The 20,602-nt window shown below is 53.3% G+C and overlaps 1 protein-coding gene across 15 annotated transcripts in view; it reads right to left on the minus strand.

The window, feature by feature from the left end:
- mtss2b (MTSS I-BAR domain containing 2b) overlaps positions 1-20,602 on the minus strand; it is a 313,125-nt gene that overhangs the window by 8,479 nt on the left and 284,044 nt on the right. For 7 of the 15 annotated variants that reach the window (XM_085991008.1, XM_085991007.1, XM_085991001.1 and 4 more), the window contains 2 exons: positions 15,552-15,728; positions 3,459-3,624 (listed from right to left, as the gene is read on the minus strand). In XM_085991008.1, the coding sequence (XP_085847134.1) occupies positions 3,459-3,624; positions 15,552-15,728 (343 nt within the window). Of the gene's footprint in view, positions 1-3,419; positions 3,625-15,542; positions 15,729-20,602 lie in introns of all 15 variants that reach the window. The other 8 variants (XM_085991002.1, XM_085990995.1, XM_085991005.1 and 5 more) reach the window with 3 other exon arrangements.

The raw sequence follows: 20,602 nt of genomic DNA on the forward strand, positions 1-20,602 counted from the left end.
CCAGAGATACAGACTCCAAGATTGGTCACTTCTCCCTGCGATGGAGTACTCACCTGGCAAGTCTGTACTCAACAGATGGATAACCAGAATCAGTAACATTTGGGTAGCTCAGTAATGAGTTCATGGTGGTCAAACAAGCCCATAACCAGGGCACAACGGGTACCAGCTGGGCACACTATGAATACAGTCAAATTAGTCTTCTAACTCCAATCCTCCTGCACTGTGGGCAAAGACCACGGCAAAAGAAACCAGCATCTCCAGCCCAAGTTGACAAACCACAGACGCCAAGCCAATTTCAGCCATTGGCGCCTGTTTCTCTAGTAAGGCACTTAGTTTTCTGTTCAGAGGGTATGCGGAGGATTGGATAACACATTCCGGTCACTGATAGCTCAATGGATCAATCCACCAGGCAGTGTATTATTGAGCCGTGTAGTCCAGGAAGGTGCCAGGTTTCATCAGTTTGTGCAGTGTTGGGTGATCTTAGTCAGGGTGGTGGAAAGGGGCACTGCAAATGGCCTTATTAACCCTGAGCTTGTGAGATTGACTTCTGATCGCCATTCGGTGACTACCCTTCCAGTAAATGCACGTGCGGAAACTGCAGGCGAGAACCGATTTGGGCCGGACCTTAACACCTCCCACAGTTAAATAGCTTTATTGTTTTGGCTCACACTTGAAGAAAGGCCACTTTGGTGAGGTGCCAGTCCATGTGGGCTTGTGCCACAGCAAGGGTCTTCAAGAATAGAGGGGTGAAAATAAGAATGAAAATACTGGCTCTTAACCATGTTGCATCAAAGGATCTTCCTGTGAGTGCCCTCAGAGTTGACCAATGTCTCAAGTATCTCAGTATTCGGTTCCAATATTCCTGTCATTTTGTTGGTCTGATTATTCAGGAAGGAAAAGGAGGTGAAAGGTTAAGGAACCCATGCAAGCACTAATTAGAGGCTGGTATCTTTAGTAAATTGGGGCCAATTTAATAACCTCTCGTGCCAACAATAATATCACCTGGCAATCTTTAGACACCCTGGCCAGTAAATGCCTACAGACAGATTTAACTGTTAGAAGCATTATCAAACCAGATGATTGCATCCTCTCAATTCAATGCTTTAGTTAGGGGAAGTCCACCACGGCCACCAGGAATTGGGCAACAAGATTGTCCTCCCCCTTTTCCATTAATCTACTAAAGATTCAATCCAGCTACCTCGCAATTACTTAGAATTACATAGAATCTATAGCACAGGAGCAGGCCATTCGGCCCAACTAGTCCAGGCCGGTCGTTCATACTCCACACGAGTCTCCTCCCATTCCATCTACCTCATCTCAGCTTTTCAGCATATCTTTCTATACCCTTTTCTCTGACATATGACATCTGCTGACTTTCAAGTACATAACTCTTTCCATTTCCTTTTCAAAGAATTCTATCAGGTTAGTTAAGCATGACTTAGCCTTTTGGAATCCATGCGTTTTTTAAATTATATTTTCTGTCTTCAGATGCTCTTCTATCACTTCTTTCAGTATAAACTCCAGCACCTTTCTTATCACTGACGTTAAGCTGATTGGTCTATAGTTCTCAGGTTTTGCTCTCTTTCCCTTACAATGACCACGTCATAAACTTAAATAGCTTTCAAGTCTACTGGATTGCCCCATAATTCTAAACCTCAGTGATATATCTGTGTTCTTACTGCATAGGGTAGATTTTCAACTTGCTGCCCGGGCATTGCAGATCAGCTGCCCATTATAGAAACCGCCTGATTTTCATTGCCCAGGCAGCAAGTTGAAATCTAATTCTAGGTCTCTCGCTCATCCTCAGCCAAGCCAACTGTTTTGTGTGATGCAGGACCCAGAAGTAGCCATTTTGATGTGACTTTCTTTCTGCCGTGACATCATAAAGTTCATCTCCCATGAGATTATGAATAGGTACCGCTTCCACAATTCATTGTGCTTTAAAAATTACATTGAGAAGCCTAGGTGAAGGGCCAAGACCAATAGTACACATCACTATCAAGGTTGAACGCGTAGGAGAGAAGACAAGGTTGTGATCACATGTTTCCAAGCTTGGTCATGACTTTTTGGGAGTCAAATATCACAGCAGGGAGAGTCCTCTACAAAATGTGCTACTCACAGGCTGTCACTGACCAGCAATCCGAATGCATAAAACGGGGTAACATGAGAGACACGAGTAGCAGACGATTCAGTAGCTTACTATAACTCTTCAGTGAGGACGTCATCACCCGTGTCCTAATCATTGCTGTTGGCCATGACACCTGACATGAGAGAATGCCTTCCACAGACAGCAACAACAGATCTCTCAACTTCAGTCGGTAAAAATGACACTGCTGCAAGTCTTATCAAATAATTATGGCATGTCAGAATTCCAATTAAAATAATCTAATGCTGAGTTTTATATAACAATAAATTCTTACAATTTATGGCATCTTCTTAACTCTTTCATGGGATTCTTTTTCTGAGAACACATTACTTTTCTTTTTTTCAACAACACATTACTGTGATCACTAGAGCAACAATGCATTAGTGTGTTCACTAGAGCAACAACGCATTAGTGTGTTCACTAGAGCAACAATGCATTAGCGTGTTCACTAAAGCAACGGCGCATTAGCGTGTTCACTAAAGCAACGGCGCATTAGCGTGTTCACTAGAGCAACGACGCATTAGCGTGTTCACTAGAGCAACGACGCATTAGCGTGTTCACTAGAGCAACGACGCATTAGCGTGTTCACTAGAGCAACGACGCATTAGCGTGTTCACTAGAGCAACGACGCATTAGCGTGTTCACTAGAGCAACGACGCATTAGTGTGTTCACTAGAGCAACGACGCATTAGTGTGTTCACTAGAGCAACGACGCATTAGTGTGTTCATTAGAGCAACGACGCATTAGTGTGTTCACTAGAGCAACAACACATTAGCGTGTTCACTAGAGCAACAACACATTAGCATGTTCACTAGAGCAACAACGCAATAGCATGTTCACTAGAGAAACAATGCATTAGTGCTCACTAGAGCAACAATGCATTAGTGTGTTCCCTGAAGCAACAATGCATTAGTGTGTTCACTGAAGCAACAATGCATTAGTGTGTTCACTAAAGCAACAATGACATAAAACGCACTAATATGCTACCATGTGTTAATGTGATCACTAAAGCTACAAAGTATTAGCAAGGTTAGTACAACCAGAATGTATTCATTACGTGTTGCCAGACAAATAAAGCTACAATGCATTGGATCACAAAATTCAAGTTTATCTCTCTTCATCAGGTTACAGACACACAGCAGTATCTGCAGTACGGAACTAGGAGAGTACACATGTCTGAAACATGTGACATGGAAAGTGAGCAACCCTGGTTCTCTGTATCTATGGTCTTCGGTTGATGATTAGCGTGATACTTGTGCAGAAGGTAAACACCTGGAAAGGGGGCACAGAGAGATCTCCTGATGGAAGTACCTTGGGAAGGAATGGTGTCTTCGGAGCAGGATGGTGTGGTGGTTTGGGTGCTATAACCACTGGAGTACTGCAGAGAGTCGCGGCTACTTTTCTGGTGTTCCAGGCTCAGACCACGGGTCAACACCATGGCCAGGTCACTGGCCGCTGTGGAGATTTCCTCCCCATGCTGTTAAAGAAATGAGACACAAGACTTACTGGAAATGAACAGAATGTCCCTCCCCTCTAAGGGAACAGCACTAGGTCATTCAACTAACCTTTAAGAGATAGCTACTGCCTGATTCCACTCCCTTTTAAGGGTGGCAGGGCTGCCCTATTTCCCTCCATAGGGTAGAAAAAGCAGCAAGAGCCCAGGAGAGCGCGAGAGTTCAACGGTACAAAAAGCAGCGGGAGCCGAGTAGAGCGTGAGAGTTCAACGGTACAAAGAGCAGCGGGAGCCGAGTAGAGCGTGAGAGTTTGGCGGTATTACAGCAGCGGGAGCCCAGGAGAGCGCGAGAGTTCGGCGGTATTAAAGCAGCGGGAGCCCAGGAGAGGATGATAGTTCGGCGGTAGTTAAAGCAGCGGGAGCCCAGGAGAGCGCGAGAGTTCGGCGGTATGAAAGCAGCGGGAGCCCAGGAGAGCGCGAGAGTTCGGTGGTATTAAAGCAGCGGGAGCCCAGGAGAGCACGAGAGTTCGGCGGTATTAAAGCAGCGGGAGCCCAGGAGAGCACGAGAGTTCGGCGGTATTAAAGCAGCGGGAGCCCAGCAGAGCGCAAGAGTTCGGCGGGAGCCCAGGAGAGCGCGAGACTTTGGCGGTATTAAAGCAGCGGGAGCCAAGGAGAGCGCGAGAGATCGGCGGGAGCCCAGGAGAGTGCGAGAGTTCGGCGGTATTAAAGCAGCGGGAGCCCACGAGAGCGCGAGAGTTCGGTGGTATTAAAGCAGCGGGAGCCCAGGAGAGCGCGAGAGTTCGGCGGGAGCCCAGGAGAGCGCGAGAGTTCGGCGGTATTAAAGCAGCGGGAGCCCAGGAGAGCGCGAGAGTTCGGCGGGAGCTCAGGAGAGCGCGAGAGTTCGGCGGTATTAAAGCATCTGGAGCCCAGGAGAGCGCGAGAGTTCGGCGGTATTAAAGCAGCGGGAGCCCAGGAGAGCGCGAGAGTTCGGCGGTATTACATCAGCGGGAGCCCATGAGAGCGCGAGAGTTCGGTGGTAAAAAAGCAGCGGGAGCCCAGGAGAGTGCGAGAGTTCGGCGGTATTAAAGCAGCGGGAGCCCAGGAGAGCGCGAGAGTTCAGCGGTATTAAAGCAGCGGGAGCCCAAGAGAGCGCGAGAGTTCGGCGGTATTAAAGCAGCGGGAGCCCAAGAGAGCGCGAGAGTTCGGTGGGAGCCCAGGAGAGCGCGAGAGTTCGGCGGTATTAAAGCAGCGGGAGCCCAGGAGAGCGCGAGAGTTCGGTGGTATTAAAGCAGCGGGAGCCCAGGAGAGCGCGAGAGTTCGGCGGTATTAAAGCAGCGGGAGCCCAGGAGAGCGCGAGAGTTCGGCGGTATTACATCAGCGGGAGCCCAGGAGAGCGCGAGAGTTCGGCGGTATTAAAGCACTGGGAGATCAGGAGAGCGCGAGAGTTCGGCGGTATTAAAGCAGCGGGAGCCCAGGAGAGTGCGAGAGTTCGGCGGTATTAAAGCAGCGGGAGCCCAGGAGAGCGCGAGAGTTCGGCGGTATTAAAGCAGCGGGAGCCCAGGAGAGCGCGAGTGTTCGGCGGTATTAAAGCAGCGGGAGCTCAGGAGAGCGCGACAGTTCGGCGGTATTAAAGCAGCGGGAGCCCAGGAGAGCGCGAGAGTTCGGCGGTATTAAAGCAGCGTGAGCACAGGAGAGCGCGAGAGTTCGGCGGTATTAAAGCAGCGGGAGCCCAGGAGAGCGCGAGAGTTCGGTGGTATTAAAGCAGCGGGAGCCCGGGAGAGCGCGAGAGTTCGGTGGTATTAAAGCAGCGGGAGCCCAGGAGAGCGCGAGAGTTCGGTGGTATTAAAGCAGTGGGAGCCCAGGAGAGCGCGAGAGTTCGGCGGTATTAAAGCAGCGGGAGCCCGGGAGAGCACGAGAGTTCGGCGGTATTAAAGCAGTGGGAGCCCAGGAGAGCGCGAGAGTTCGGCGTTATTAAAGCAGCGGGAGCCCAGGAGAGCGCGAGAGTTTGGCGGCATTAAAGCAGTGGGTGCCCAGGAGAGTGCAAGAGTTCGGCGGTATTAAAGCAGCGTGAGCCCAGGAGAGCGCGAGAGTTTGGCAGTTTTAAAGCAGCGGGAGCCCAGGAGAGCGCAAGAGTTCGGCGGTATTAAAGCAGCGGGAGCCCAGGAGAGCACGAGAGTTCGGCGGTATTAAAGCAGCGGGAGCCCAGGAGAGTGCGAGCGTTCGGCGGTATTAAAGCAGCGTGAGCCCAGGAGAGCGCGAGCGTTCGGCGGTATTAAAGCAGCGGGAGCCCAGGAGAGCACGAGAGTTCGGCGGTATTAAAGCAGCGGGAGCCCAGGAGAGTGCGAGAGTTCGGCGGTATTAAAGCAGCGGGAGCCCAGGAGAGCGCGAGAGTTCGGCGGTATTAAAGCAGCGGGAGCCCAGGAGAGCGCGAGTGTTCGGCGGTAGTTAAAGCAGCGGGAGCCCAGGAGAGCGCGAGAGTTCGGCGGCAGTTAAAGCAGCGGGAGCACAGGAGAGAGCGAGAGTTCGGCGGTATTAAAGCAGCGGGAGCACAGGAGAGCGCGAGAGTTCAGCGGTATTAAAGCAGCGGGAGCACAGGAGAGTGCGAGAGTTCAGCGGTATTAAAGCAGCGGGAGCTGAGGAGAGCGCGAGAGTTCGGCAGTATTAAAGCAGCGGGAGCCCAGGAGAGCGCGAGAGTTCGGTGGTATTAAAGCAGCGGGAGCCCAGGAGAGCGCGAGAGTTCGGTGGTATTAAAGCAGCGGGAGCCCAGGAGAGCGCGAGTTTGGCGGTATTAAAGCAGCGGGAACCCAGGAGAGCGCGAGAGTTCGGTGCTATTAAAGCAGCGGGAGCCCAGGAGAGCGCGAGAGTTCGGCGGTATTAAAGCAGCGGGAGCCCAGGAGAGCACGAGAGTTCGGCGGTATTACAGCAGCGGGAGCCCAGGAGAGCATGAGAGTTCGGCGGTATTAAACCAGCGGGAACCCAGCAGAGCGCGAGAGTTCGACAGTATTAAAGCAGCGGGAGCCCAGGAGAGCGCGAGAGTTCGGCGGTATTACATCAGCGGGAGCCCAGGAGAGCGCAAGAGTTCGGCGGTATTAAAGCAGCGGGAGCCCAGGAGAGCGCGAGAGTTCGGCGGTACTAAAGCAGCGGGAGCCCAGGAGAGTGCGAGAGTTCGGCGGTATTAAAGCAGCGGGAACCCAGGAGAGCACGAGAGTTCGGCAGTATTAAAGCAGCGGGAACCCAGGAGAGCGCGAGAGTTCGGCGGCATTAAAGCAGCGGGAGCCCAGGAGAGCGCGAGAGTTCGGCGGTATTAAAGCAGCGGGAGCCCAGGAGAGCGCGAGAGTTCAGCGGGATTAAAGCAGCGGGAGCCCAGGAGAGCGCGAGAGTTTGGCAGTTTTAAAGCAGCGGGAGCCCAGGAGAGCGCGAGGGTTCGGCGGTAGTTAAAGCAGCGGGATCCCAGGAGAGCACAAGTGTTCGGCGGGAGCCCAGGACAGTGCGAGAGTTCGGCGGTATTAAAGCAGCGGGAGCCCAGGAGAGCGCAAGAGTTCGGCGGTATTAAAGCAGCGGGAGCCCAGGAGAGCACAAGTGTTCGGCGGGAGCCCAGGACAGTGCGAGAGTTCGGCGGTATTAAAGCAGCGGTAGCCCAGGCGAGCGCGAGAGTTCGGCGGTATTAAAGCAGCGGGAGCCCAGGAGAGCGCGAGAGTTCGGCGGTATTAAAGCAGCGGGAGCCCAGGAGAGCGCGAGAGTTCGGTGGTATTAAAGCAGCAGGAGCCCAGGAGAGCGCGAGAGTTCGGCGGTATTAAAGCAGCGGGAACCCAGGAGAGGGCGAGATTTTGGCGGTATTAAAGCAGCGGGAGCCCAGAAGAGCGCGAGAGTTCGGTGGTATTAAAGCAGCGGGAGCCCAGGAGAGCGCGAGGGTTCGGTGGTATTAAAGCAGCGGGAGCCCAGGAGAGCGCGAGAGTTCGGCGGTATTAAAGCAGCGGGAGCCCAGGAGAGCGCGAGAGTTCGGTGGTATTAAAGCAGCGGGAGCCCGGGAGAGTGCGAGAGTTCGGCGGTATTATAGCAGCGGGAGCCCAGGAGAGCGCGAGAGTTCGGTGGTATTAAAGCAGCGGGAGCCCGGGAGAGCGCGAGAGTTTGGTGGTATTAAAGCAGCGGGAGCCCGGGAGAGCGCGAGAGTTCGGCGTTATTAAAGCAGCGGGAGCCCAGGAGAGCGCGAGTGTTCGGCGTTATTAAAGCAGCGGGAGCCCAGGAGAGCGCGAGAGTTCGGCGGTATTAAAGCAGCGGGAGCCCAGGAGGGTGCGAGAGTTCGGTGGTATTAAAGCAGCGGGAGCCCAGGAGAGCGCGGGAGTTCGGCGGTATTAAAGCAGCGGGAGCCCAGGAGAGCGCAAGTGTTCGGCGGTATTAAAGCAGCAGGAGACCAGGAGAGCGCGAGAGTTCGGCGGAATTAAAGCAGCGGGAGCCCAGGAGAGCGCGAGAGTTCGGCGGTATTAAAGCAGTGGGAGCCCAGGAGAGCGCGAGAGTTCGGCGGTATTAAAGCAGCGGGAGCCCAGGAGAGCGCGAGAGTTCGGCGGTATTAAAGCAGCGGGAGCCCAGGAGAGCGCGAGAGTTCGGTGGTATTAAAGCAGCGGGAGCCCAGGAGAGCGCGAGAGTTCGGTGGTATTAAAGCAGCGGGAGCCCGGGAGAGCGCGAGAGTTCGGCGGTATTAAAGCAGCGGGAGCCCAGGAGAGCGCGAGAGTTCAGCGGTATTAAAGCAGCGGGAGCCCAGGAGAGCGCAAGAGTTCAGCGGTATTAAAGCAGCGGGAGCCCAGGAGAGCGCGGCAGTATTAAAGCAGCGGGAGCCCAGGAGAGCGCGAGAGTTCGGCGGGAGCCCAGGAGAGCGCGAGAGTTCGGCGGGAGCCCAGGAGAGCGCGAGAGTTCGGTGGTATTAAAGCAGCGGGAGCCCAGGAGAGCGTGAGAGTTCGGCAGTATTAAAGCAGCGGGAGCCCAGGAGAGCACGAGAGTTCGGCAGTATTAAAGCAGCGGGAGCCCAGGAGAGCGCGAGAGTTCGGCGGTATTAAAGCAGTGGGAGCCCAGGAGAGCGCGAGCGTTCGGCGGTATAAAGCAGTGGGAGCCCAGGAGAGCGCGAGAGTTCGGCGCTTTTAAAGCAGCGGGAGCCCAGGAGAGCGCGAGCGTTTGGCGGTATAAAGCAGTGGGAGCCCAGGAGAGCGCGAGAGTTCGGCGGTATTAAAGCAGCGGGAGCCCAGGAGAGCGCGAGCGTTCGGCGGTATAAAGCAGTGGGAGCCCAGGAGAGCGCGAGAGTTCGGCGGGAGCCCAGGAGAGCGCGAGAGTTCGGCGGGAGCCCAGGAGAGCGCGAGAGTTCGGCGGTATTAAAGCAGCGGGAGCCCAGGAGAGCGCGAGAGTTCGGCAGTATTAAAGCAGCGGGAGCCCAGGAGAGCGCGAGAGTTCGGCAGTATTAAAGCAGCGGGAGCCCAGGAGAGCGCGAGAGTTCGGCAGTATTAAAGCAGCGGGAGCCAAGGAGAGCGCGAGTGTTCGGCGGGAGCCCAGGAGAGCGCGAGAGTTCGGCGGGAGCCCAGGAGAGCGAGAGAGTTCGGCGGTATTAAAGCAGCGGGAGCCCAGGAGAGCGTGAGAGTTCGGCAGTATTAAAGCAGCGGGAGCCCAGGAGAGCGCGAGAGTTCGGCAGTATTAAAGCAGCGGGAGCCCAGGAGAGCGCGAGAGTTCGGCAGTATTAAAGCAGCGGGAGCCCAGGAGAGCGCGAGCGTTCAGCGGTATAAAGCAGTGGGAGCCCAGGAGAGCGCGAGAGTTCGGCGGTATAAAGCAGTGGGAGCCCAGGAGAGCGCGAGAGTTCGGCGGTATAAAGCAGTGGGAGCCCAGGAGAGCGCGAGAGTTCGGCGCTTTTAAAGCAGCAGGAGCGCAGGAGAGCGCGAGCGTTCAGCGGTATAAAGCAGTGGGAGCCCAGGAGAGCGCGAGAGTTCGGCGGTATTAAAACAGCGGGAGCCCAGGAGAGCGCGAGAGTTCGGCGGTATTAAAGCAGCGGGAGCCCAGGAGAGCGCGAGCGTTCGGCGGTATAAAGCAGTGGGAGCCCAGGAGAGCACGAGCGTTCAGCGGTATTAAAGCAGCGGGAGCCCAGGAGAGCGCGAGAGTTCGGCGGTATTAAAGCAGCGGGAGCCCAGGAGAGCGCGAGAGTTCAGCGGTATTAAAGCAGCGGGAGCCCAGGAGAGCGCGAGATTTCGGCGGTATTAAAGCAGCGGGAGCCCAGGAGAGCGCGAGAGTTCGGCGGGAGCCCAGGAGAGCGCGAGAGTTCGGCGGTATTAAAGCAGCGGGAGCCCAGGATAGCGCGAGAGTTCGGTGGTATTAAAGCAGCGGGAGCCCAGGAGAGCGCGAGAGTTCGGCGGTATTAAAGCAGCGGGAGCCCAGGAGAGCGCGAGATTTCGGCGGTATTAAAGCAGCGGGAGCCCAGGAGAGCGTGAGAGTTCGGTGGTATTAAAGCAGCGGGAGCCCAGGAGAGCGCGAGAGTTCGGTGGTATTAAAGCAGCGGGAGCCCGGGAGAGCGCGAGAGTTCGGCGGTATTAAAGCAGCGGGAGCCCAGGAGAGCGCGAGAGTTCGGCGGTAGTTAAAGCAGCGGGAGCCCAGGAGAGCGCGGCAGTATTAAAGCAGCGGGAGCCCAGGAGAGCGCGAGAGTTCGGCAGTATTAAAGCAGCGGGAGCCCAGGAGAGCGCAAGAGTTCGGCGGGAGCCCAGGAGAGCGCGAGAGTTCGGCGGGAGCCCAGGAGAGCGCGAGAGTTCGGCGGTATTAAAGCAGCGGGAGCCCAGGAGAGCGCGAGAGTTCGGCAGTATTAAAGCAGCGGGAGCCCAGGAGAGCGCGAGAGTTCGGCAGTATTAAAGCAGCGGGAGCCCAGGAGAGCGCGAGAGTTCGGCAGTATTAAAGCAGCGGGAGCCAAGGAGAGCGCGAGTGTTCGGCAGTATTAAAGCAGCGGGAGCCCAGGAGAGCGCGAGAGTTCGGCAGTATTAAAGCAGCGGGAGATGCTGAGCTGCAACAGACCAGTGAGTGTAAAGAAGTAAAAAGTAATCGAAGTGTGACGGCACCAGAAAGCAGGTAAGTGATTGGTTGGTAAGTATTTCTATATTTCTCGCTTTTTTTCCTAACTTGGGCTTCTAAATTTAAGTGCCTTGGTGTGGATTAAAAGATATACGTGTTCCAAATTTTAAAATTAATTAATTAATTAATTGAGATAGGAGACCAGGCAATGTGTTGTTGGTGCATGTGGGAGCTGGTGGAAACCATTGAGGTCCAAGGCGACCACAGCTGCAGCAAATGTTGGCTGCTCGAGGAACTTTGGCTCAGAGTTGATGAGCTGGAGTCCGAGATTCAGACACTACGACACATTAGGGAGGCGGAGCGGTACCTGGACACCAAGTTCCAGGAGGCAGTCACACCCACTAGAGTAATTACTTCCAATCTGGCTGATAGTCAGGAACAGGAGGGTGTGACTACAAGCGAGGCAGGTATTGGGATCCAGGAGGCAGTGATGGAGGAGCCTCAGCCCTTGGCCTTGTCTAACAGGCACGAGATTCTTGCTCCCTGTGTGGACGAGGGCAGGGACTGCAGGGAGGATGAGCAATCTGACCACAGCACCGTGGTACAGGGAACCATTCAAGTTGGGGTAGTAAAAAGAAATGTTGTAGTGATAGGGGATAGTACAGTTGGAAGGATAGACACTGTTCTCTGCAGCTGAAAGCGTGAGTCCCGAAGGCTGTGTTGCCTGCCCGGTGCCAGGGTTAAGGACATCTCCTCTGGGCTGGAGAGAAACTTGGAGTGGGAGGGGGAGGATCCAGTTGTCATAGTCCACGTAGGCACCAATGACATAGGTAGGACAAAGAAGGAGGTTCTGCTGAGAGAGTATGAGCAGCTTGGGGTTAAGTTAAAAAGCAGAACCACAAAGGTAATAATCTCTGGATTACTACCTGAGCCACGAGCGAATTTGCATAGGGTAAATAAGATCAGAGAAATGAACAAGTGGCTCAAAGGCTGGTGTGGGAGAAATGGGTTTTGATTTCTGGGGCATTGGCACCAGTACAGGGAGCTGTTCCGTTTGGGCGGACTTCACCTGAACCGTGCTGGGGCTAGAGTCCTGGTGAATCAAATAACTAGGGCTGGAGAGAGGGCTTTAAACTAAATAGGGGAGGGGGAAGAGGATCCAGGTGAGCGGGAATTTATAAAAATTAATGAGAAATGAGAAAGCAATAGTGCAGGATAGAGATGGGGGAAATAATAACCAGAGTGTGACAAGGGACAGAATGTTTAAAAATAAGAATGCAACAAAAAATGGGGCCAAAACAAGGAGAAATGGTAAAAAGACAAAGTTAAAAGCTCTATATCTGAATACACGCAGCATTCGTAACAAGATAGATGAGTTGACGGCACAAATAGATACAAATGGGTATGATCTGATCGCCATTACAGAGACGTGGTTGCAAGGTGATCAGGGCTGGGAACTGAATATTCCAGGGTATTTTGACAATTCGGAAGGATAGACAGAAAGGAAAGGGAGGTGGGGTGGCTTTGTTGGTAAAGGATGGGATCAGTGCAGTGGTGAGAAGTAATACTGGCTCAGAAGATCAAGATATAGAATCGGTTTGGGTGGAGATAAAAAATAATAAAGGGAAAATGTCTCTGGCGGGTGTTGTCTGCAGGCCCCCGAACAGTAGCAATACTGCTGGACAGAGTATAAATCAACAAATAATGGAGGCCTGTAAAAAAGGTACGGTAATAATCATGGGTGATTTTAATCTCCATATTGATTGGACAAATCAAATTGGCCATGGTAGCCTTGAGGAGGAGCTCATAGAGTGCATCCGGGATGGTTTCTGAGAACAGTATGTAATGGAACCAACCAGGGAGCAGGCTATCTTGGATCTGGTACTGTGTAATGAGACAGAATTAATAAATGATCTCATAGTAAAGGATCCTCTCGGAAAGAGTGATCATAGCATGGTTAAATTTCAAATTCAGTTGGAGGGTGAGAAAGTTGTATCTCAAACCAGTGCCCTGATCTTAAACAAAGGCAATTACAATGGCATGAGGACAGAACTGGCTAAAGTGGACTGGAAAAATAAATTAAAGAGTAAGACAGTTGAAATGCAGTGGCGGACATTTAAGGAGATATTTCATAACTCTCAACAAAAATATATTTCAGTGAGAAAGAAAGATTTTAAGAGAAGGGAGCACCATCCGTGGTTAACTAAGGAAGTAAAGGATGGTATCAAATTGAAAACAAAGGCATACAATGTTGCCAAGATTGGTGGGAGACCAGAGGATTGGGAAATTTTTAAAACCAGCAAAGGATGACTAAAAAAATAATAAAGAGGGAGATCATCAATTATGAGAGTAAACAGGCAAGAAACATTAAAACAGATAGTAAGAGCTTCTACAGGTATATAAAAAGGAAGAGAGTAGCTAAAGTAAACCTTGGTCCCTTAGAGGATGAGACTGGGGAATTAATAATGGGGAATGGGGAAACGGCAGAGACTCTGAACAAATATTTTGTATCTGTTTTCACGGTAGAAGACACTAACAACATCCCAATAATGGATAATCAAGGGGCCACAGGGAGGGGGCAACTAAAGACAATCACTATAACTAAGGAAATAGTACTTGGTAAAATAATGGGACTAAAAGATGACAAGTCCCCTGGATCAGATGGCCTGCATCCCAGGGTCTTAAAAGAAGTGGCTGCAGAGAGAGTGGATGCATTGGTTGCAATATACCAAAATTCCCTGGACTCTGGAAAGGTCCCAGCGGATTGGAAAACCGCAAATGTAACACCCCTATTTAAGAAAGGAGGGAGACAGAAAGCAGGAAACTATAGACCAGTTAGCCTAACATCTGTCGTTGGGAAAATGCTGGAGTCCTTCATTAAGGAAGCAGTAGCAGGGCATTTGGAAAATCATAATACAGTCAAGCAGAGTCAGCATGGTTTTATGAAAGGGAAATCATGTTTAACAAATTTGCTGGCGTTCTTTGAGGAGGTAACGAGCAGGGTGGACAAAGGTGAACCAGTGGATGTGGTGTATTGGATTTCCAGAAGGCTTTCGATAAGGTGCCACATAAAAGGTTACTGCATAAGATAAGAGCTCACAGAATTGGAGATAATATATTAGCATGGATAGAAAATTGACTAACTAACAGAAAGCAGAGAGTCGGGATAAATGGGTCATTTTCCAGTTGGCAAACGGTAATTAGTGGGGTGCCACAGGGATCGGTGCTGAGGCCTTAACTATTTACAATCTACATTAATGACTTGGATGAAGGGACTGAATGTAATGTAGCCAAGTTTGCAGATGATACAAAGATGGGTGGGAAAGCAAGTTGTGCAGAGGAGTCAAAGAACCTGCAAAGGGATATAGGCAGGCTAATTGAGTGGGCAAACATTTGGCAGATGGTGTATAATGTGGGAAAGTGCGAGGTTATACACTTTGGCAGGGAAAATAAAAAAGCAAATTGTTATTTAAATGGAGATTACAAAATGCTACAGTTCAGAGGGACCTGGGGGTCCTTGTGCATGAAACACAAAAAGTTAGCATGCAGGTACAGCAAGTAATCAAAAAGGCAAATGGAATGTTGGCCTTTATTTCAAGGGGGTTGGAGCATAAAAGCAGGGAAGTCCTGCTACAACTGTACAGGGTATTGGTGAGACCACACCTTGAGTACTGCGTAGTTTTGGTCTCCTTATTTAAGGAAGGATATACTTGCATTGGAGGCAGTTCAGAGACGATTCACTAGGTTAATTCCAGGGATGAGGGGGTTGACTTATGAGGAAAGGTTGAGCAGGCTGGGCCTATACTTATTGGAATTTAGAAGAATGAGAGGTGATCTTATTGAAACATCTACGCAGAGAGGACATTTTCCCTCGTGGGGTAATCGAGAACTCGGGGGCACAGTTTTCGAATAAAGGGTCGCCCTTTTGGAACTGAGATGAGGAGGAATTTCTTCTCTCAGAGGGTCATAAATCTGTGGAATTCTCTGCCCCAGAGAGCTGTGGAGGCTGGGTCATTAAATACATTTAAGGTGGAGATAGACAGATTTTTGCAAGATAACGGAGTGAAGAGTTATGGGGAGCGGGCTCAAAGTGGCTTTGAGCCCAAGATCAGCCATGGTCTTATTGAATGGCGGAGCAGGCTCGAGGGGCCAAGTGGCCTATTCCTGCTCCTATTTCTTATGTTCTTATGTTAAAGAGGCCAGTACTCGCCCTTTCTGCTCCCCTTTAAAGGATTGGCATTTGCCCATCCTTTCCCTCTTTAGCGGGTTAGAACTGTGAGACGGGAGCAGGCAGTCAGAACTAGACTCGAATGCTCTCCTTCTGGTTGGGAATATCTGACAATTCTATGGCTGAAGCTAACAGGGGCATGTTTTTTTTTTCTCCAGATTTTAATGTAAACACCAATCTGATGGTAACGTGATAACTTGTCATCAGAGGTCTCCGATTGTATAAAGGACTGCCGGCGGGTGTCATCCAGCAAACATCATGGGTGCTGAGAGCAGCCAATGGAGGTGGTGAAATAAATAGGCGTGCGTACTGAAGTCCGACTGGGCTCTCCAAGAGAGCTAATAGGGACCAGCAGCACACTACAAGGAATAGCAGGGCTGTAACGGTTACTGTAAAGGCAGTTTAAATCTCTGTGCCCGCCACTGATGTAGTCTTAATTGAATGGCGGTACAGGCTCAAAGGGCTGAATGGCCTACTTCTGTTCCTATGTTTTTACTCCAGGGGATTTCCTGGGCTGAATTATGTGCTGCAGGTGCAATTGGATGACTGTGGTAATGGTACTGGCCCATCCCATTCCATATTAAGGGATAAATACTGGTCCATCTTGAAAGCAAGATCCTGACACCTTAAGCCACAATGTAACCTGGCACATGGGGGGGGGAGTCCGTAAATATAGCACACTCACATACTGTACCTTAGCAGCAAGTGATGCTGCTGTCATGCGAGGCCTCTGAACTTCCTCCACGCTAATCCCCGGATAGACCATGGTGGCCGAGACCGCCTCTGCCTCCCGATAACGTTCAGCTGCCTCCTTGCGTCTCTGTAAAGTGTTCACCATTGGCTGGTCATAAGGACCAGGCTTCGACCAGTCCTAGAAAGTCGAGGAAAGCGCCCAGTGAATAGAAATGTTGAGACGGGGGAGAGTAATCGTTCACAGCAGGTGGGGGGGAGGAGCATTTAGTTCGATTGAGACATCACAGCGAGGCAGCTATTGAAGAGTTACAGAAGGACAGCATTCTGGGATTGCATAAAGTGTTTCAGTAGAGATGGCTCCGGTGAACGTCTTCACCCGACATCCAGTACTCTGCCACCCACGTCCTCTCCTGCCCTAAGTCCCGCTCGCCCATCACCCCTCATCGATCCCCGCTGACTTCCTGTCTCTCAGTGAATTGACTTCAATATCCTTGTCCTCATGTTACATCCCCTCACCCCACCCAGTCTCTGGAATCTTCTCCTCCCTTACTTCCCAGTACACAACCTCCACTCTTCCAGCTCTGGTACACTGCGCATCCCCTTCCCTCCACTGCACACCCAGTGGCAAGAGCTTTCACACTGACCTCACTGATCATGCCTTCCCTCACCTCCCAGACCTTTACTCCCACTTCCCAACAAAGCATCCGCCAACCTCCTTGTAAAGTGCCCTTGGATGTTGTATTGTGTGAGAGGTGCAACCAAACACTAGTTAGTGCTATTTAGGGGTTTTTTAAGTTTATTTTTTAGTTATTCATTCATAGGATGTGGGCGTCACTGGCAAGGTCAGCATTTATTTCCCATCCCGAATTGCCCTTGAGAAGGTGGTGGTGAGACGCCTTCTTGAACCGCTGCAGTCCGTGTGGTGAAGGTGCTCCCACAGTGCTGTTACAGAGGGAGTTCCAGGATTTTGACCCAGTGATGATGAAGGAACGGCGATATATTTCCAAATCAAGATGATGTGTGACTTGGAGGTGGTGGTGTTCCCATGTGCCTGCTGCCCTCGTCCTTCTAGGTGGAAGAGGTCACGGGTTTGGGAGGTGCTGCCAAAGAAGCATTGGCGAGTTGCTGCAGTGCATCTTGTAGGTGCTACACACTGCAGCCACGGTACACCGGTGGTGGAGTCAGTGAATGTTTAAGGTGGTGGATGGGGTGCCAATCAAGTGGGGCTACTTTGTCCTGAATGGTGTCGAGCTTCTCGAGTGTTGTTGGAGCTGCACTCATCCAGGCAAGTGGAGAGTATTCCATCACACTCCTGACTTGTGCCTTGTAGATGCTGGAAAGGCTTTGAGGAGTCAGGAGGTGAGACACTCGCCGCAGAATACCCAGCCTCTGACCTGTCCTTGTAGCCACAGTATTTATGTGGCTGGTCCAGTTAAGTTTCTGGTCACGTTGGGTGTCATTAAAGGCAGGCTTTGTTCTGTTGAGCTCATTCTCAACAAGAACTGGGCTGAGATTGTCCAAACCTATTTCATGTAGGAGTCTTACAGCCAGAGACAGAGGGGATGAAGTCAATGGAAAGGAAAATTGGGCGGCGTGTGTAACAACGCCTGTTTTGTGCTCCCGCCAAAGTTTAATTTCACCCCAGAGAATTTCCTCCCATCAGTCTTGGCCATTGGTCCCACAATCACTTTATTTTTCTCTCTACTCTGGAGTGCCTTTTATTGCTTCATTTTCTCTGCTGTTTTACATTGCCACTGTGGCGACACGCCACCACTGGACATAATCCGCTCACGGCGGCACAGACAGTCTAAGCAGAAGCCCCCAGCCGGGGGCCCTTTCCTCCAGCAACTTGTTTCCCGCAGGGACAGGCTTCCGGGAGCACTTCCTGTCTGGGAAGTATTTAAATGGATGCGCGGGCTTTTCTAGTTCCTGTTTGTCATGTGGTCAGAATAAAGCAGTTGTGTTTTCAATAGCTCTGGTCTCGACTCCCACGTTTGCCGCGGTATCTCAACACTGGTGACCCCGACGCTCAGGACGAATCCTAAGCTAGCATGGCGGATACAAACGCAGTCACGGTTAAATTACCAGACTTTTGGGAGAACCTCGCCGAAGCCTGGTTCGTTCAAGCTGAGTCCAGATTCCGGCTGAAAGGCATTACAGTCGACGCCACGAAGTACGACTACCTCGTCGCCTCACTCACCTACGCTACAGTCCCCAAGGTTTGGGCAGCGCTGCAGAATCCACCAACGGAGGGCAAGTACGAACATCTGAAGGCTGCGCTACTTAAAAAATTTCAAACGTCCTCTTACCAGCGCCACTGCCAACTCCTGGACCTCCCCGGCCTTGGTGACGCTTCACCATCAGACCTGCTTTCCCACATGCTGTCCCTCTCAGACGACAAAAATCCCGGCGCCCTTTCTCGCACGCTTTTCATTCGGCAGCTCCCCGCCAGCATCCGCCCGCTCATTGTGGAGTCTGACTCCACGGACCTGAATGATATAGCCGAAAAGGCCGACCGGCTGCTCTCTGCACAGGCCGCTCGCGACGTCACGCCCGACCTCACGGCAACGACCACGCGGTCTTCCCGGGCCGCTAGGCCCGACCGCCCTACCACTCCGGGTCACTGCTACTACCACACCCGTTTTGGCGCTAGGGCTCAACGCTGCACGCCACCGTGTACCTTCAAACCCCCCCCGCACCGGCCCCCGCGATGGCCGCGGGGCAGAAGGAGCCCCTACTGTACGTCACTGACGACAGAACCAACCGCCGATTTCTGTGCGACACAGGGGCCCAGCACAGCATCACCCCCGCCTCCGCCCTCGAAATCCAACGCGGCACACGGGGTATCACACTGGCTGCAGCCAACGGCTCTGAAATCCGCACATATGGCACCCGCATGGTCACGCTCGACCTCGCGGGCCGCCGCTACCGCTGGGAGTTCCTCACAGCCAAGGTCCTCTGCCCACTCATCGGCGCCGACTTCCTACGCGCCCACGGCCTCCTTGTCGACATTCCGAGGCACCGCCTCGTCGACATCAACACTATAGCCCCCATCCCCGGCGCCTTTACCCCGGCCCGTTCGGCCGGCCTGACGACCTACCTCCTCGCCAGAGCCACGGACGACTACTCGGCACTCCTAGCTGAGTTTCCCGCCCTCGCTAAACTGACCTTTTCGGCCAAAGCCGCCAAGCACGGTGTGGAGCACTATATCCCCACCACCGGCCCCCCAGTTTCTGCTCACGCCCGCAGACTCAACCCGGCCAAGCTGGAAATCGCGCGGGCCGAGTTCACCAACATGGAACAACTCGGCATCATCCGCCGCTCCAGCAGCCCTTGGGCCTCGCCCCTCCACATCGCCCCAAGCCCGGCGGAGGCTGGCGCCCTTGCGGGGACTACCGCCGCCTCAACGACGCCACCACCCCCGATCGATACCCGGTGCCACACATCCAGGACTTCTCGGCCCGACTGGCCGGACGAACCGTCTTTTCCAAAGTCGACCTGGTGCGCGGTTACCACCAAGTCCCCGTACACCCCGCGGACATCCCCAAAACGGCCGTCATCACCCCATTCGGCCTGTTCGAGTTCCTGAGGATGCCCTTCGGCCTCAAGAATGCAGCACAGGCTTTCCAGCGCCTTATGGACTCAGTCCTCCGGGACCTGAACTTCCTATTCGTCTATCTAGACGACATTCTCGTGGCCAGCTCCTCCAAACAGGAACACCTCGAACACCTTCGCATCCTGTTCGGGCGCCTAGCCCAACACGGGCTCATCCTCAGCCCGGCGAAGTGCCAATTCGGCCTAACCGAGATCGATTTTCTCGGTCACCACATCACCCCTGCTGGGGCCGTCCCCCTGCCCAACAAGGTGCAGGCCGTCCAGCAATTCCCCCGCCCCACAACCATCAAGGGCCTCCAGGAGTTCCTCGGGATGGTGAACTTCTACAACAGGTTCATCCCCAGAGCCGCAGCCCTTATGAAGCCCCTATACGACTCCCTCCGAGGAAAATCCGGCAAGATGGACGTAGCCTGGACCACTGACACGGCAGCCGCCTTTGACGCCACCAAAAACGCGCTCGCCGACGCCACTCTGCTCGCGCACCCGAGGGCCGATGCCCGGGTCGCGCTCACCACCGACGCCTCCGACCACGCGGTCGGGGCCGTGTTCGAGCAGTGGGTCAATGGCGCGTGGCAGCCACTTGCCTTCTACAGCCGCCAACTGCGCCCCCCGGAGGTCAAATACTCCACTTTCGACCGCGAGCTTCTCGCACTCCACCTGTCGGTCCGCCATTTCAGGTTCCTCCTGGAAGTCCGCCCCTTCACCGCGTATGTGGACCACAAGCCACTCACATATGCGATGGCCAAGCACACCGAACCCTGGTCCGCTAGGCAGCAACGCCAGCTCGCAGCCGTCTCCGAGTTTACTACGGACATTCAGCACGTCTCCGGTAGAGACAACGTGGTCGCCGACTGCCTTTCCCGCCCCGCCGTCTGTGCGAATCACCTCGCGGTCGACTACGCACAACTAGCAGCGGCCCAGCTCACAGACCCAGACCTCCTCTTGGCGGCTACCAGCCTGCCAGGGCTACGCCTAGCCAAGGTCGCGCACGGGCCCGAAGCCACGGCAGTGACGTGCGACGTCTCACTCGGCCAACCCAGGCCGGTCGTCCCTGAGACCTGGCGCCGCCGCGTCTTCGACGCACTCCACGGGCTCTCTCACCCGGGTTCCCGCGCATCCGTCAAACTCCTCTCCAAGCGCTTCGTCTGGCGCGGCCTCAGCAGAGATGTTCGGACTTGGGCCACCCCCTGCCTCGCCTGCCAACGGGCTAAGGTACAGCTGCACACCAAAGCACCCCTGGGAGACTTCGAGGTACCCAGCCGCCGCTTCGACCACGTACACGTCGACATCGTCGGTCCCCTGCCGCCATCGCAAGGCCAAACTTATCTCCTCACGATGGTCGACCGCTACACACGCTGGTCTGAGGCAGTGCCGCTGACCTCCACCACCACAGCCGACATCGCCAGGGCGTTCGTTAACACCTGGGTTGCGAGGTTC

This window comes from Somniosus microcephalus, chromosome 6 (assembly GCF_052327205.1).
Source record: "Somniosus microcephalus isolate GS21.2 chromosome 6, FLI_Smic_1.0, whole genome shotgun sequence".
Classification (NCBI taxonomy): Eukaryota; Metazoa; Chordata; class Chondrichthyes; order Squaliformes; family Somniosidae; genus Somniosus; species Somniosus microcephalus.